Genomic DNA, 18,530 nt, shown 5'->3' on the forward strand with positions numbered 1-18,530 from the left:
CCCTGGAATAAAAATTGCAGATAGGGCCGGGACGTGGGCTTCCGCCCAACGGAGAATGCTGGTGACCTCCCGCATTGCTGCAGCGCTGCGAGTGCCCCCCTGGTGGTTTATGTACGCCACAGCCGTGGCGTTGTCCGATTGTACACGAACAGGATGACCCTTCAGCAGATGAGTCCAGTGTCGTAGAGACAGAAGGGCCGCTCTCAGCTCCAGGACATTGATCGAGAGTTTGGACTCCGATGGAGACCAGATGCCCTGGACGGACCGGGGAGGGAACACGCCTCCCCAGCCCAAGAGACTGGCATCGGTTGTAACCACCAACCAGTTGAGTGGCAGAAAGGACCTGCCCAGAAGAGGGGACTGTAACCACCAGCGGAGAGATGACCGCACCGGAGGCGATAGATGGAAGGGATGATCCAGAGACTCCGGCGATTTGTCCCAGGAGGAGATGATCGCCCGTTGGAGAGGGCGGGAGTGAAACTGCGCAAATGGGATCGCCTCGAAGCAGGCAACCATCTGCCCCAAGACCCGCATGCAGAAGCGGAAGGACGGTCGACGGTGGAGAAGGAGACCCCGAACCGCCCCACGGAGGATCAGACGTTTTTCCGAGGGAAGACGTACCTCCGCCGCTCCTGTGTCTAAAAGCATTCCCAGGAAGACTAGTTGTCTGGAGGGGGGAAGGGAGGACTTGGGGAAGTTGATGACCCAACCGAACCTCGCCAGAGTCTCTAGAGTGAGATCCACGCTGGCAACCGCTTGAGAAAGGGACGGAGCCTTGATGAGGATATCGTCCAAGTACGGTAGCAGAAAAACACCCCTGGAACGGAGTAAGGCCAAAACCGGGGCCAGGACCTTGGTGAACACCCGGGGGGCTGTTGCCAGCCCAAAGGGAAGGGCGACAAACTGGAAGTGGAGGTCCCCCACGGCGAATCGGAGGAAACGATGGTGACACCGGGCTACCGGAACATGGAGGTAGGCATCCTGTATATCGATGGAAGACATGAAATCTCCCTGCTCCAGGGAAGCCACCGCGGAACGGAGGGACTCCATCCGAAACCGTCGAAGGAGGAGAAAACGGTTGAGCTTTTTGAGGTCCAAAATGGGCCGCACCGAACCTCCCTTCTTGGGAACTACAAAGAGGTTCGAGTAGAACCCTTGGAACCTTTCCTCTAGAGGAACGGGGGTAATCACCCCCCTGTCCAGTAAGGCTTGAACGGCCGCGGAGAACGCAGCCGCGCTTTTCGGGTCCCGCGGCGGGCGGGAGCGAAAGAACTGATCTGGAGGGAAGGATGCAAATTCGATTTTGTATCCGGAGGACACAATTTCGAGGGCCCAGGCGTCGGAGACGTGAGCCATCCAGACGTCCCTGAAAAGGAGGAGCCGGCCCCCCACCCGGGTGGGTGGGGGCGCGCCTTCAGGCAGAGGACTGCTTTGCTGCGGGTGTGCGGGCAGCCTGCGGCTTGCGCCAGGAGGGCTGCGCCCGAAAAAACGACTTCCTGCGCTTGTCCTGGGGAGGAGCCGAAGCGGCAGCTGTGGTGGGAGCCCCAGAGGCCCTGCGGGAGGACCGAAAACGAGACGCACCAGGGCGTCCGCGGGGGGCGCCCCTGGCTTGGGGTTGAGGAAGATGGGTGCTTTTACCACCCGTGGCCTCCGAAATAAGTTCGTCTAGGCGGACCCCGAAAAGGCGGGAACCCGCAAACGGTAGCCCCGCCAAGGAACGTTTGGAGGCAGCGTCCGCTTTCCAAACCTTCAGCCAGAGCTCCCTCCTGACGGAAACTGCCAGGGCGGAGGAGCGTGCAATAAGGGCTCCCGCATCAAGGGAGGCCTCACAAACAAAATTCCCGGCCCGAATAATAAGTTGGGCCAAGGAACGTAGGTCCTGGATGGGGACATCCGAGTCCAACTCCTGTTCCAGCTGCGCACCCCAAGCAGAGATTGCTTTCCCTGCCCAAGCAGAGGCAAAAAACCGGTCTGAGAGCAGAACCGGAGGCAGCAAAAATGCCCTTGGAAAGGGTCTCCATGCGACGGTCCTCCGCTGACTGAAGAGAGGACCCGTCGGGAACAGGGATGGCCGTGTTCTTTGACAGCCGGGCCACAGGGGGGTCCACCTTGGGTGGGGAAGACCATGTGGCCACGACATCGGCTGGAAAAGGATAGCAAATGTCCAGCTTCTTGGGGTTGACAAAACGGGCGTCCGGGCGAGCCCAAGCCTTAGACACCACAGAGGAGAAATCAGAGTGGATTGGAAAGACTTTTGAGGCCTGCCTGGGTCTGATAAAGGAGACGCTAGCTGCGTCAGAGCTAGGAGGATCATCCTGCACCTTAAAGGTGTCACGAATATCAGAGATGAGTTGACCCATCGCTGAGGCTAACTTGGACGGCAGGGCCGAGTCCATTTCCAAATCTGAAACCGCCAATTCACCTTCAGAGAGCGAATCCTTTGGAGAGGAGAGGCTCGTCTGGGTGCGCACGCGTGGCGGGGAGAGTGAGGCCTCAGAGGAGGAGGCTCGCTCTACTCTAATACGCTTCTGAGAGTGCCTAGCTCGGGAGGGGTCACTAAGAGAGAGTGAACCCGCTGCAGCGGCAGAAGCAGTGGACCCGGAGGGCGCGACAGTCAGAGAGGCGTCCTGCGGGGTAGGTGGCCTGTCTATTAGGCGGCCCACGACATGAGTGAGGCTTTCCACGGCCTGGGACAGGGATCTAGCCCAGTCAGGCGGGTCAGAGGAAGCAGGGAGCGACACAGCGGGCGACTGAGGCTGCGGTGGAGCTCGGCATGCAGTACAGTGCGGATCAGACTGCCCCCGGGGAAAGGGTTCCCTACAAGCAGTACAGGCATGGTACCAAGGCTTGGCGGCTGCAGAAGGGTCTGACATGGTGAAAAAAGATGCTGCACTTAAAGTGGGAGACCCCAAAGAAAAGTGGTGGCACGGAGGGGGTTAACAGTCCTACCAGACCCGGATGATGCAAGCGGCAGCGGTAAGGGGAACAGACTGAGGAGGCTGTGGAGGAGAGGCAGCAGCACGGAGATGACTGGCTTCAGGATCACACGGCAGAGAGGATTCCACGCAGCACTGAGAAGTGGAGCCCGATGAAACCGGAAGTAGCGGAGCGCATGTAGGAAGCTCCGCCCCCCCTCTGCCGCGCTGAAGAAGAAGCAGAGCCGCGCGCGCGCGGCAAAATGATTTTAACCCCAAAGGTGATGAAGTGCCGGCCAATATGAAATGGCGCCGTTCACGCCAAGTAAGCGGCCCCCGCCGCGCCTGGATGTGGCAGACGGCTTGCTTTTTGCCTGCAGCCGTCCTCTGAAGGCAGCGTCCCAGCCAAGGACTTGCCCAGATAAACTCCCCTGCCCGGTAACGGTCCCGATATGCCCGGGGGGGGGGGGGGGGGGTCGATGTAGCAGTGGCCATGTAGCAGTGGCCATGGGGGATGTAGCAGCGGCCATGGGGGATGTAGCAGCGGTGGGAGGGAGGAAGGGGAGGCTGGAGCAGCCACTCTCACCATACGCTGTCTTCGCCCTCAGTCCATCCAGCGGGGGTCGCCCCTTCAGCTCCTGGCACCGCAGTGGCAGGAAGCCGGGGGAGGGACTTGGCGTGCGGGCGACCCTGAGCTGGCGGGACGCAGGGGAGCGAGGCTGCCCTGGTCCACCTTGTCTTCTGTGGGGGAGGCGGCAGTGCGGAATTACCGGCACTGGCGCAACTCAACCCCGGGAGAAACAGAGGGGTCTAGTGCGCCTCTGTTGTCCCTGCAAGTAGAAAAAAAACGAATTAAAAACAACAAATAACGCAAAAAATAAAAAATTATAGGAAAGCGACCCTGCCTAAGCAGGGAGTGTCTTGCCTCCTTGGACACTAAGCAAAAACTGGCAGTCTCTTCTCCAGGCTGAAGGGTATAGCTGATGGAGGAGGGGCTTACAGCTTTCACTTAGTGTCACGCCTCCTAGGGAGCAGAGCTATACCCATGGTTTCCTGTGTCCCCCAAGGAATATGGGCGAGAAAATAGGATTTCTCAATCCTCTTGGAACAATATTATTCTTAATATACGTGTCCAAGGTTTGGACTTCCCACCAGCACCGTATGTAGTCCTTATATACACGTGTCAGGTTTTTGAAGGAAGATGTGATGCTCACATATGCTGTCTGAGATGACCATTCCTTTTCAGAAAAGACCTCCTTAGGGTCCCCTAGCCAGCTCTCCGCACTGAAATCACTTGACAGGAAACCTGCCATTCCCCAGTAATAAAGGATTCGACTAACAACGCACAAAAATATATATGGTGTGGGGTAAACTAGACACTGTTCACCCCAAGGGACTAAATGAGGCATTGTCTTTTGCCTGCTTTATTTAGAGCTCCTTTGTATCATTATGCAACTGTATGCATTTCAGTAGCGCCTCTAATATGTCCTTTAGGTGATTATTAGACACTAGATGTCATATCATCTTATGCATAGTGGTGTACTTTGTAAGATATTCCAACTCAAATATGTCACCTACTTTGCTGTAATTAGGCATTTATGGCTGTTCTTTTCTCTAATCGATCTCCTTGTAATACCCTGATCATCTTGTCTGAGTGCTGTCACTTGACTGCTTTATGACCGCATCGGAATAATTCCCTTTAGATGTAAGAGAGCATAGTGATGCTCCTCCCCGTGCTGGCATGACGCCGTAAAGGGCGACGGCATAGTCAGGGAGCGCATCAGAGGATGCGTTTCTATCCCTGATTGGATGCTGGAGCCGGCACCCACCGGCATAGGGGCGGGTCTTAGATTATTTAGACTCGGCGTGCGGCTGGCCACACATGGCCATCACAGGGCCGAGAGACGCACGTTACAGTGCGGTGTTTGTTTCATGACATCTTAAATTAAATACCAAGTGTAGCTCGCTCCTGATGAGACATGCAATTGCATAAGCATGTTGAAACGCGTAGAGCGGAGTACTGATGTCAGCTGTGCTCAGCGCATAGGGCATGTCACTGCAGTGATATAGTGATCACCAGTGCCGTTGTGAGAGCACAGCTAAGTTACATACATCACTCAGCCCATAGGGGAGCAGCTTCTGGGTGTATCAGAACCCAGTGCACCGCATTTACTGAGTTGTGAATTCACCAGCTTGCTAGACAACACAATTAGCAGCTGTAACAGTGAATTGCACTCTACATAGTAACCCCAGGTTGGGTGCTGCATACATTACACCCTATATACTTAGGCTGGATATCAGTGTGCTCCAACACTGGATTCTTGCCACATATATATAGGTAATTTAGTCAGGCTATCAGAGTTGTGGATGGTATATTATAGGTCCCTCTCCACACTACTGATTTCCTGTACGCCTGATTTTATCTATACCCACCATTATCCCTAATAAATTATTTATTGTTTTTTGTTAGTAACATTCTGTCATGCTGTGAATTGATATTTCCGTAGTGAACGTGTACCCCACACCATATATATTTTTGTGCGTTGTTAGTCGAATACCCTGAAGAACCCAAAGTGGAGTTCCCCCTGACCTGGACAAATCGAGCACCCAAGAGAAGTTGGGTCACCTTCCTGAGAAGAGCGGCCCGAACCTGGTAGCAGAGCAGAACTTAAGTGCAGGGGGCGCCAATAGGAAGGACTCATACCACACTGCATCCGAAGAGGAGGAAATGGTAGTAGGCGAGGGAACCGTAGTCCCGCCAGAGCCAACGTAGAATTCGAGGGGCGCTGCAGACAGCACTCTCGTCCATATGACCTCTTGCGCAGGAAAGCAATGCCGTGGGAGGACGAATGGGTACGCATCTAAGAACCACGAACACTCCCCAGGTGGAAGGGCCAACAAACATGGTGGATACAGTCACAACGGAACCGCAATATACAATCCAAACTCGAAACGAGTACCGCCTAGCTCGGTGCAGTAGAGAGAGCAAGTAGAGCCCGTCCGGGTCAGGTGGAAGCAGAATGATCTCTTCAGAGAAGAGTGCAAGGCTTGCGGCAAGCATCGTATCCCAAGAGAAACAAGTATGTCGCAGGAGGAAGGGAGGCATACGTACGAGCAGCCCCATAAGCAGTGAGAAGCCCACCTACGGGAGGAGAAGCATACACGGCCCAAAACGCACAAGAACGTCCGCTCACTGCAAAATAGTCACTCAGCGAAGGGGGCCAGCCACAGAGTCCCACAGTATCTACGGGAGTGCAAAGTGCAGCCTGAAAGGGAGTTATGCACAAGACTAGTACGGCATGCGATGGAACGCAGGCAGTCCGCCCAGAAAGGGGGGAAATGTACCTGGCAAACACTGCAGTCGGCAAGAGTGCAAAGGCCCGCCCCAAAAAGGGGGTGATGCCCAAGGCCAGTACCAACTTCAGAGAAGTAGGACATACCATATTTCGCCCAGAAGGGGACCATGCACATGGCCGCACAATATCCAGCAGGAACACAGGAGGTCCGCCTAGTGAAAGGGGGACATGCACAGGGTTATCCTAGCATTAAGTGATTGTGCAATAATCCACCTAACACCGAATTCCGTGAGAGTGCAACTACTCCGCCAATGAAGGGGAACATGTACGAGTCCAGCACGGCATATACAAGGACAGCCATGAGTCTCGTGAGCGTGCAAAATTCCGCCCATGGAATGAGGGGTGGTCATGCACAAGGCCAGCACAGTATCCAATGGGAGTGCAAGCATTCCACCCATGGAAGAGGGCAATGTTCATGGCCAGCAACGTATCCTGTGAGAGTGCAGTATTCCGCCCAGAAAGGGGGGTCATGCACATGGCCAGCATCGCATCCAAGGAGAGTGCAAGCACCCCGCCATGGATGAGGGTCATGCACATGGCCAGCAACGTACTGGCGAGAGAACAACCACAGTCAGTGAGAATGTATGTATGCCGCCTGAGGAAAGGAGGCATGCCCATGGCCGGCAGCGAATCCAGTGAGTGCAGCACACCGCTCATGGAAGGGGGGTCATGCACATGGCCGGCAGCGGATCCAGAGGGAGTGCAGCATTCCGCCTATGGAAGGGGGTCATGCATATGGCCGGCAGCGAATCCAGCGAGAGTGCAGCGTTCCGCCTTTGGAAGGGGGTCGTGCACATGGCCTGCACCGTATCCGGTGAGAGTGCAGTATTCCGCCTACAGAAGGGGGTCATGCTCAAGACCAGCCCGCAGCCAGGGAGAGTGCAGTATTCCGCCTAGGATGGGGGGGTCATGCACATGGCCAGCACCGTAACTGGAAAGGGTGACGAATTCTGCCTATAGAAAGGGCGGCCTGCACCTGGCCAGCGCCGTATCCCGGGAGAGGGCAAGGGTCCGCCTAGAAGGGGAACATGCACCTGGAAAGCGCCGCGGTTGGGGAGCGCGACATGCCGCCTATGGAAGGGGGGCAAGCATACGGCCAGCACTACTGAGGTCAGGCTGCAGCGTCCTGTGCAGCCAACAAGAATCCCACTATTTATCTTTTTTCTTTTTTTTTTAACACAGCCTCTCTGAGGCAGGAAGGGGGCCAGCCATCTTAGGGTCTCCTCTAGATGGGAGCCGGCCGGTACCCAAAAGGTTAACAGGGATCCGGGCTGGGGGGCGGCGCAGCGATCCCCTGGGGGCAGCGGAACCTCCAAGCGGGAATAATTCGCGCCTGGAGAAGCCACTCTCTCACCATCAGCCGTCTTCACCCTCGGTCCGTTCCAGCAGGGTCGCCCCTTCAGCTTCTGGCACCGTAGTGGCAGGACGCTGGAAGAGGGATTTGGCGTGCGGGTACATATGATTTTTTTAATTATTCAATATTACACTTTTTTGGGGCAAGGTGACCAAAAAATAGCTGTTTTGGCACAGTTTTTATTTAATGTTTTTTTACGGCATTCATCTGAGGGAGTAGATCATTTGATATTTTTTATAGAGCAGGTTGTTACGGATGCAGCAATACCTACAACAATGTCTACTTTTTCAACTCTATTTCAGTTTTACACAAGAAAAGCATCTATGAAAAAAAAATATATATGTTTTTGTGTCTCCATTTTCTAAAAGCCATATAAAAAAAAAATGTAATAACTTACCTGACATTTGTCTCCAACAGAATACTGCATTCCAGCAGCGATGGAGAAGTCAAGCTTCTGCTGATCTAAAATACAACGTACATGTACTAAGTATAAGAAAAGTGTGATCAATGTAAATTCCATGGGAACAATTTATCATGCCCCCTACACCAGTTTTCTGGTGTAAAAAAGTCACAAACCCTGTGTTTGTGACTTTTTAAACACCATTGCACCTAAATCTATGCTGCCCTCGCCACTTTCTGAAAAAGGGGTGTGGCGGGGCAAAGCCATTGGCCCCAAAACATTTATCAAGTACACCAGTTTTCTGGCATAAATGATGCCTGAAATCTACTCCAGCTACTGCTTGCAGCTCTTCAGCAGTGATGCTGCTGATAGTGTCTGTGATGTTCTCCTTGAGTTCATCCAGAGTATGTGGATTGTTAGCGGACACTTTCTCGACAATTTCCCCACAGATAAAAATTGCATGTGGACAAGTCTGGGGAACGTGGTGGCCATAACCCCTTGCTCACAGTACGCTCTTTCATAAACAGTTCATGAACCCGTGTCAGTGAGCTCCATGAGGTGCGGCGTGTTGCCCCATCTTGTTGGAAAAAGCAGGACATTTTTTCTTCTGCAGCATCATGTTGAATAGCTGCAAGCAGTGTCAGACAACATAATCTGACGTGTCCATAGATGCCTAGACGTGAACCGGGACCACTGTGAGCATCTTTTGTGACTTGTGGGTAATTTAAAAAAATGTAATAATCCACTTACTCACTCATCTTGTCATACTATCGCTGTAAGCGGGCTACTTTTTCATGGGCCACCCTGTAGTTTTGGTTTTTGTCACAAGACACAATGTAAACTAAATACATTTATAAAGAGTATTGGCTTACAGTGGGGACTCAGCAAGCAATTGTTGCCCCGTCAAATGGAGGCAATATTGGAACAATAGCTCTAACAGACCTTTTTTAGTTTTTAGTCTGCATTAGTAGGTTTGGAGAGTAGCAGATGACATAAGGAAACCCAAAGTGCAGGCTCCACACGTATTCCTAACCATTGATCACATTGACACAAATTTCCAACCCCTTCCAAAAAAATGTAGGTTTACAATGAACAATTGGTAGTATAACGTGTGGTCTACTGCCCCAACAACACTATAGCATGGAGTCTATACTGCCATACTCCCTCAATCATCAGTTTGTGAGGACCGTAGTCGTGCCCCCGGACAGGGTAGGTACTGATGCAAAGGACAGCAGCAAGCTACTGCAATTATCTCTTGGTGCACTGTGATCTCCGGGTGGATGATGGCGAGCCTTTGTGAGAGAAGAACATATATAGCCCTGGAGGTAACCAGCACACACCATACTGCCCTTGTGTGCCACCATGAGAGGGTACCAGGGCAGGTGGCTGCTGTGTACTATAAGCTCATGCACATATATGTATAGCATATGTGTATCTCCATCCTTCCATAAGTTGGCGATTGCTGTGAAGACTCATGTCTTTGAGGTAGTACTGTAATCAGCTGAATCTATAGACTACTGGTAGTATTAAAGACCACATAGCAACTAGAGAAATCCGATACCATCACAACTGGCTACTTATCAGCCTTCAACTACCACCCAAGGACACAGCTTTTTTCGAATTCAAGATGCAAGATTTTTTTGTCTCTAAGTTTTTATTCCCCGCCAACTAATAGCCATCATTTTTCTTAATTTTTCTGAAGTTGCTGTATGGGGGCTTGTTTTTTGTGGAAAGAGTTGTATTTTTGAATGCCACCATTTTGGGGTAGATAAAAAGGAATTACTGCAGCTCTCACTGTCTTCAAGGATACGCCAGGTTTATTCACCAAGACATGTGCGACGTTTCGACTTCACAGAGTCTTTCTCAAGTAATGTGATTGTACAACTCATGTGCAAAAATATATCTTATTCGTAACACACTTCATTTTTTCTTTATGTGTGCTGTCCGCATCTTTAGCGGCCCCATTGAAATGAAAGGGTCTGCATCCGATCCGCTAAATTGCGGAATGGATACGGACAGAAATATACGGTTGTGTGAATGAGCCCCAAGTACAGTGAAAATCGACATGGGGTAAAAGTTGTCCTATATTATGTGATACCTGTTTGTCATTTACATTTTAAGGCATTAAGGCGTGTTTTCTGCCTTAACATCAAAAGAAAAATGTCAGCTTTTTAGAATGTTGACTGTAAAGGTAATTTTATTATTTTTTACGGTGTTAGTCTAAGGCTAGTTTCACATTAGCGTTCGGGAGCCTGGCCGAAGATAGAGTGAAAGTAGCCTAACCCATATATTTGTTTCATTTTCTAAGACACAGCCTTTTCACTTAAAACTGAAGCAGATATCCTTTTACTTTATAGTACTACTAATTTAGGCACAATGGTCAGAAACATATGTTAAAGGGGTATTCCCATCTCAGACAATGGGGGCATATCGCTAAGATATGCCCCCACTATCTGATAGATGCGGGTCCCAGAGAGGGTCCCGCACCTATCTCGTAAATGCAGTCAAAAACGAAGCCGGCAAAGTGGTGGCTGGCAGTGTCAGGTCCGGCCACCACCAAGCTCTCCTATTGGCCCGCCATAAATAGCCGGGCTACATGCTCTGCTATTTTCGGAATCCCCGTAGAAATTAATGGGAGCGCACCGCGCTTGCACGCCACAGCTTCCATTCACTTCTATGGGGCCGACGGAAATAGCAGAGCCAGCGCTTGGCTATTTTCAGCAGCCCCATAGAAATGAATGGAGGACAGCTGCGCATGCACTGTGCTCCCCCCTTTACTTTGATTGCTGCGTTTACGAGATAGGTGCGAGTCCCAGAGGTGGGACCCGCACCTATCAGACAATGGGGGCATATCCTAGCAATATGCCCCCATTGTCTGAGATGGGAAAACCCCTTTAAAGAACCAAGAACATAGACCATACTATATGATGGTTATACATGTATCCAGCACAGCAGGAATAACTCCAGTGCAGATCAATTCTGACCATTTTCTTTTGGTGCCTTAAGTCTAGCTATATTTTGTTTGTTTATTTCATCTACTTTTACCTCTTTGTGATTTCATCCAAACCTCATACTCCACATTTCTATATACTGCTGGATTTAGTGACCGAAGAGCAGATGGGGGGACAGAAGAAGGTCCAGACTTTTTTGGGAGAACCTGCTGGAAAAAAAAGAAAAAGAAAAAAAAAGGATGAGAGGAACAGAACTTAAAATGATTAAGAATTAAAATAAAGAGACTTGGATCTAAGGGTTAATCTTATTGCCTTTACAACATAGAGCTGTGATGAAACCGATTCAATGGGAAACCATCCCAAGACAGAATACACTAACTAAGTGAAGGTACTGTCTATGGGGGCATTCACACTGAAACTTACATGTAAAGGGGGTTTCCAGCAGATTGGGCATGAATACTGACTTTGGACACAAGTGAATACGCACAGCTATTTCTGTAGGTCCCATCCATGATGTTTCGGTCCTGCTTGTGTCACAATACTGGAGTGATTTGCAAATCAAAATTCATTATAACCCATAACATACCTTGCCATCCTTGTGAGATTTAAACCCATTCATATCTGCAAAATTCTGATTATTCCTGCAAGTATAAGAAAAAAAATACACATCACAGTGAATGAGGGTACGTATATACCTTGAACTTGTAGGTTTGGTCTTTGTCTCGCGTCATTAAAAATGTTTAAAACGCACTGAAATCAAGCAAGCATTTTATCAGCATTCACTTTTTTGAAGGTTGTAGTATGCGGTCATGATGAGGGCCGGGGACATCTAAATGACATCTGAGTAATGCCTCATTCACACGTCAGTGTTTAGTCAGTGATTTCCGTCAGTGATTGTGAGCTAAAACCAGGTGCAGATCTACCCCTTATACCTTATGTCTGTGGAGGCTCCAATCCTGGTTTTGGCTCACAATCACCGACGTGTGAATGAGGCTTAAGACTAAGGCCTCCTGCACACGGACATTTTTTTTTTTCCCCCGTTTACTGGCCATTTTTTGCGTTTCATATACGGTCCGTATACGGAAGCATTCATTTCAATGGTTCCGCAAAAAAAAACGGAATGTACTCCGTATTCATTCCGTTTCCGTATTTCCGTTCTAACATAGAACATGTCCTATTATTGCCCGCAAATCACGTTCCGTGGCTCCATTCAAGTCAATGGGTCCGCAAAAAAAACGGAACACATACAGAAATGCATCCGTATGTCTTCCGTTTCCGTTCCGTTTTTTGCTGAACCATCTATTGAAAATGTTATGCCCAGCCCAATTTTATCTATGTAATTACTGTATACTGTATATGCCATACGGAAAAACGGAACAGAAAAACGGAACAGAAACGGAAACACAACGGAAACAAAAAACAGAACAACGGATCCGTGAAAAACAAACCGCAAAACACTGAAAAAGCCATACGGTCGTGTGCAATAGGCCTAAATCTACACTTGAAATATTAAACTGACAATTGCAGCACCACTGTCATGAAACCAATGGCATATAGAATACCCATAAAGAATAGACTAAACTCCAACTAGAAATCACCCATGGTCCACAAGCTTCTCTCAGTCAAGATGATAGAGTCCTCACCACAATGCTTAGTAAGAAATGCTCTTACCTGGCAGCTTCGTTTTCCCCATCAGATCCTGAAGCTCCACTGATGAAAACCTCTTCTTCAGATTTACAATCAAAAGTATCTGCTTTGGACACATGCTTTGTAACACAAAGTCCAAACACCTTCTCATAGAGTATGTCATAAATGATAGCTGAAAAGGAATGAAAAGAACAGGATGTCAGATTAGTCAACATTCCTCAGTATTCCAGTTATATGAAGTTAACCCCTTTCCACAGATTGGGGACCCTGAAATCCATGGAGCCCCCACAAAATGAACGGAGCGGTTGGTCAGGCTTGTGCACATCTGCTCCATTCATTTCTAAGGGGGTTCTGGAACTAACCAAGCGATGTACTCGGCTATCTCTGGAACTCCCATAGAAATGATTAGAGAGGGTATGCGCATGCCTGACCGCCTGCTTCGTTTATTTTTGGGGGCTCCACAGGGTTCCCACCTTCATAATCGTGGGGGTCCCAGCAGTAGGACCCCCACCGATCTACTAGTTATTCCCTATCCTGTGTACAAACAACCGGAATAGCCCACCCTCTCGCTGGGATCCACGTGACCGATGTCAAACCAGATATTGACACAAGGAGGGATGGAGCTGGAACCCAGCAGCGGGGATCAGGTAAATAGGATTCCACCAAGGGTCCAGCCACGCTGGGAGGTCTGCAAAAAATGTCCCCAGGGGTGAACAACCCCTTTAAAGAACCATCCCACCCCAAAGATAGATGTACATCCTTTTAAATATCACTAGAATCTTTTTTTACTGACTGTATGACCCTATAGCGCTGCAATACTTAAATCCAAATCCATGTTCTCCAACCCCCAAAAAACATGTTTCAATCAATATGCTAATTAGGTTAAAAAGGGGCCGAACCCATTAGCAGTGAGCCCCGCTCCTCCCCACTCATCATCTTTCCTCCTAGCGTCATCATACTACCGGCTGAAGTCTCGCACAGGCTGCTGGCGCATGCACAGGTCAAGTTAACAAAGTCACTGCTAGCTTCAGAAAGGTGAACCCGCACAAGATTTTAGCCATTGCTGGGGTTCTCAGGACTCAGACCCTCACAGATCAAAGTTTATATGTCCCTATGACATATGAACAGTTTTTTTCAAAGTGCAGGTACACTTTAACCCCTTAGTGACCAGCAGGATGACTTGTTTTCATTGGTATGATTTTGGGGTACACAGCACTTATTGATAACTTTTTACTCAGTTTTTTGGGTGCAGATAAGCAAAAAGCAGCAATTCTAGCACTTTTTTTTTTACAGCATTCAGTATAAATTACATAATTGTGATAATTGGTATCACTGTGTGATGCAGCAATACCAAGATTTTATTTTTGTAATTTTTTCCCATTGAAAAGCATTTTTTTTTCAATGGAAAAAAAGGTGCATTTTGTTTTACTTGGAATTTTTTTTATTAAATAAATGTTTTTAAACCTTTTTTTTTAACCATTTAATAGTCCAACAAGGGGACTATATTAGGTGATGTTTTGACCACTTTTAAAACACATTGCACTGCAAGAATAGTGCAATGTATTCTACTGTAAGTGCTATACTGACATCCACCAGCAGGCTGCGCCAGAGGAGCAGCCTGCTGAGACCTTCACTAGGCCCCAGTCTGCATGCACAGACATCAGCACCCTGTCAGCTCATTTGCTCCCTCTGTAACCACTTGTATGCCGCAAGCATCTAAGGAGTTAAGCGTCCCAGACCAGCAGTTCTTCCGGTCAGTGCAGTTACAACTTGTATTGATCTCAACCTCTAATTATTCTGGACTTTGGAGTCCAGTGGGCGGTCCCAATAATTGACTGCCTTTCTTGCAAATGTACATAAAGAGATAGCGGTCAGTCACTGCTAAGACCCCTCAATGGATTCCTAAACCCAGAATGAGATGAGGTTTAGACCAATAAACAAGTTATACCGAATCTGCTCTGCTCCTCCTGCTCTAGAACATGATGCCTGCACTAAATATTTGTAAAGAGCACTACTCCCTGGGAAGTCAGTGGCTGCCCTATAGGCGCTCATCCCCCAACACATAATACTCCCTAGAGTCAATATCATAGGAAGCCAATTTCCCGATTAGTATATTTTTGGAGTAAAGGAGGAAACAAGGGGAGAACATACAAACTCCATGAAGTTGTCGCCCTTGATGAGGTCTGAATTTGAATCAGCATGTGTAATGCTTTGTTTCTGTTGTGATGGTGCTTTCCCCTGTGATGTGCCCTCACATGGTGCCGATTACGTGCAGATTTTTAAGACTGATTTACTCCAGAAAAACCGCAGAGTAAGGCCTCGTGCACACGACCGTTGAATGGGTCCGTGAACCGTTGTTCCGTTTTCCGTGATTTTCTGCGGACCCATTGACTTTCAATGGGTCCATTGAAAACTCGGAAAATGCACCGTTTGTCATCCGCCTCCGTTATCCGTGTATCCTGTCCGTCAAAAAAAGGAGACTTTTGTATTACTTACCAGTAAAGTCTCTTTCTCGCTCTTCCTTGGGGGACACAGGAAACCATGGGTATAGCTCTGCTCCCTAGGAGGCGTGACACTAAGTGAAAGCTGTAAGCCCCTCCTCCATCAGCTATACCCTTCAGCCTGGAGAGAGAGACTGCCAGTTGCGTGTCCAAGTAGTGAAAGATAACCACCAACCGGAAAAAAGAACTGTCGAGCCCCAACGGGGGCAACCAAGCCGGAACCACAACTGTAAACCCAAATGAAGGGCGGGTGCTGTGTCCCCCAAGGAAGAGCGAGAAAGAGACTTTACTGGTAAGTAATACAAAAGTCTCCTTTTCTCGCCCATATTCCTTGGGGGACACAGGAAACCATGGGACGTTCCAGAGCAGTCCCAGAAGGGAGGGACCAGAATAAACTAGACCAACACTAGAGGCATCAATCAACTGCCGCCTGCAACACCAGACGGCCTAAAGCAGCGTCAGCCGACGCATGAGTATGCACCCTGTAGAACTTGGTGAAGGTGTGCAAGGAGGACCAAGTGGCCGCCTTGCAAATCTGCTCCGTAGAAGCCCGATTCCTCTGAGCCCAGGAAGCCCCGACCGCTCTAGTGGAGTGAGCGGTAACACCAAGGGGCGGAACCTTGCCCTTGACGAGATAAGCCTCAGTAACAGCCATCTTGACAAAACGGGCGATAGCAACTTTGGACGCCGCCATCCCTCTGCGCGACCCCTCTGGAACCACAAAGAGCGAGTCAGTACGCCTGAAAGAGCTGGTTACCTCCAGATAAACCTTGAGCGCCCTGACAACGTCCAGGCGATGAAGCTTCCTCTCCCGGGGGTGGGAAGGGGAAGGACACAAAGAGGGGAGAACGATGTCCTCGTTCAGATGAAAGGCGGAGACCACCTTAGGAAGGAAGGAAGGGACCGGACGAAGAACTACCTTGTCCTGGTGGAACACTAGGAAAGGTTCCAGACAGGAGAGTGCAGCCAATTCGGACACCCTCCGAAGAGAGGTGACGGCTACAAGGAAAATAACCTTGCAGGACAGAAGTCGCAAGGAAACCGTCCGCAGAGGCTCGAAAGGAGAAGCCTGGAGCGCTGAGAGAACCAGGTTCAGGTCCCAGGGCGGTACGGGGGAACCGCGTGAGCCACGCCCTGAAGGAAGGTCTTGACAGGACCAAGGGGGGCCAGTGGGCGCTGAAACAAAATGGACAGAGCAGACACCTGACCCTTCAAAGAACTAAGACCCAGACCTTGGGCAAGTCCGCTCTGCAGGAAGGACAAAACGGTGGGGAGAGAAAAGCGGAGCGGAGGAATCCCCAGATCGGCACAGAACCCCAAATAGGTCCTCCAGGTCCTATAATAGATCCTAGAAGAGGACGGCTTTCGGGCGCGGATCATGGTGCGGACGACGTCCGCAGAAAAACCCCTACGTGTCAGGACGGTGGTCTCAACAACCAAGCCGTCAAACGTAGGGACCTTAAACGCGGGTGGAAGATCGGTCCCTGAGAGAGAAGATCTTCCCTGGCGGGCAGCGGCCAGGGCGCGTCTGCCAGGAGCAGCATGAGGTCGGCATACCAAGACCGGCGGGGCCAGTCCGGAGCGACAAGAATCACCGAGACGCCTTCCGCCGCGATCTTCCGAAGGACCTTGGGCAGGAGAGGGATGGGAGGGAATATGTATGGACGCGCGAAGCCTCGCCAAGGAAGAACGAGGGCGTCGGCTCCACAAGCTCCCGGATCCCTGGCCCTGGACAGATAGGCGGGGACCTTGTGATTGAATTTGGAGGCCATGAGGTCCACATCCGGTATGCCCCAACGAAGGCAAATGGCCTCGAACACCTCCGGGTGAAGAGACCACTCGCCGGGGTCGACGGTGGTGCGACTGAGGAAGTCCGCCGCCCAATTGTCCACCCCTGGAATAAAAATTGCAGATAGAGCCGGGACGTGGGCTTCCGCCCAACGGAGAATGCTGGTGACCTCCCGCATTGCTGCAGCGCTGCGAGTGCCCCCCTGGTGGTTTATGTACGCCACGGCCGTGGCATTGTCCGATTGCACACGAACTGGATGACCCTTCAGCAGATGAGTCCAGTGTCGCAGAGACAGAAGGGCCGCTCTCAGCTCCAGGACATTGATCGAGAGTTTGGACTCCGATGAAGACCAAATGCCCTGGACGGATCGGGGAGGAAACACGCCTCCCCAGCCCAAGAGACTGGCATCGGTTGTAACCACCAACCAGTTGAGCGGCAGAAAGGACCTGCCCAGAAGAGGGGACTGTAACCACCAGCGGAGAGATGACCGCACCGGAGGCGATAGATGGAAGGGATGATCCAGAGACTCCGGCGATTTGTCCCAGGAGGAGAGGATCGCCCGTTGGAGAGGGCGGGAGTGAAACTGCGCAAATGGGATCGCCTCGAAGCAGGCAACCATCTGCCCCAAGACCCGCATGCAGAAGCGGAAGGACGGTCGACGGTGGAGAAGGAGACCCCGAATCGCCCGACGGAGGGTCAGTCGTTTTTCCGAGGGAAGACGTACCTCCGCCGCTCCCGTGTCTAAAAGCATTCCCAGGAAGACCAGTTGTCTGGAGGGGGGAAGGGAGGACTTGGGGAAGTTGATGACCCAACCGAACCTCGCCAGAGTCTCTAGAGTGAGATCCACGCTGGCAACCGCTTGAGAAAAAGACGGAGCCTTGATGAGGATATCGTCCAAGTACGGTAGCAGAAAAACACCCCTGGAACGGAGTAAGGCCAAAACCGGGGCCAGGACCTTGGTGAACACCCGGGGGGCTGTTGCCAGCCCAAAGGGAAGGGCGACAAATTGGAAGTGGAGGTCCCCCACGGCGAATCGGAGGAAGCGATGGTGACACCGGGCTACCGGAACATGGAGGTAGGCATCCTGTATATCGATGGAAGACATGAAATCTCCCCGCTCCAGGGAAGCCACCGCGGAACGGAGGGACTCCATCCGAAACCGTCGAAGGAGGAGAAAACGGTTGAGCTTTTTGAGGTCCAAAATGGGCTGCACCGAACCTCCCTTCTTGGGAACTACAAAGAGGTTCGAATAGAACCCTTGGAACCTTTCCTCTAGTAAGGCTTGAACAGCCGCGGAGAACGCAGCCGCGCTTTTCGCATCCCGTGGCGGGCGGGAGCGAAAGAACCGATCTGGAGGGAAGGACGCAAATTCGATTTTGTATCCGGAGGACACAATTTCGAGAGCCCAGGCGTCGGAGACGTGAGCCATCCAGACGTCCCTGAAAAGGAGGAGCCGGCCCCCCACCCGGGTGGGTGGCGGCGCGCCTTCAGGCAGAGCACTGCTTTGTTGCGGGTGTGAGGGCAGCCTGCGGCCTGCGCCAGGAGGGCTGCGCCTGAAAAAACGGCTTCCTACGCTTATCCTGGGGAGGGGCCGAAGCGGCAGCTGTGGGGGGAGCC

General features: G+C 50.9%; 1 protein-coding gene across 1 annotated transcript in view; it reads right to left on the reverse strand.

Annotated features, from left to right (window-relative positions):
• OTUD4 (OTU deubiquitinase 4) overlaps positions 1 to 18,530 on the reverse strand; it is a 77,499-nt gene that overhangs the window by 25,967 nt on the left and 33,002 nt on the right. Inside the window, exons 7-10 of the mRNA XM_040418505.1 lie at positions 12,648 to 12,795; positions 11,563 to 11,617; positions 11,071 to 11,182; positions 8,023 to 8,087 (exon numbers count right to left, since the gene is read on the reverse strand). Coding sequence (XP_040274439.1) covers positions 8,023 to 8,087; positions 11,071 to 11,182; positions 11,563 to 11,617; positions 12,648 to 12,795 — 380 coding nt within the window. The remainder of the gene's footprint in view (positions 1 to 8,022; positions 8,088 to 11,070; positions 11,183 to 11,562; positions 11,618 to 12,647; positions 12,796 to 18,530) is intronic.

Source organism: Bufo bufo, chromosome 2 (genome assembly GCF_905171765.1).
Source record: "Bufo bufo chromosome 2, aBufBuf1.1, whole genome shotgun sequence".
NCBI lineage: Eukaryota > Metazoa > Chordata > Amphibia > Anura > Bufonidae > Bufo > Bufo bufo.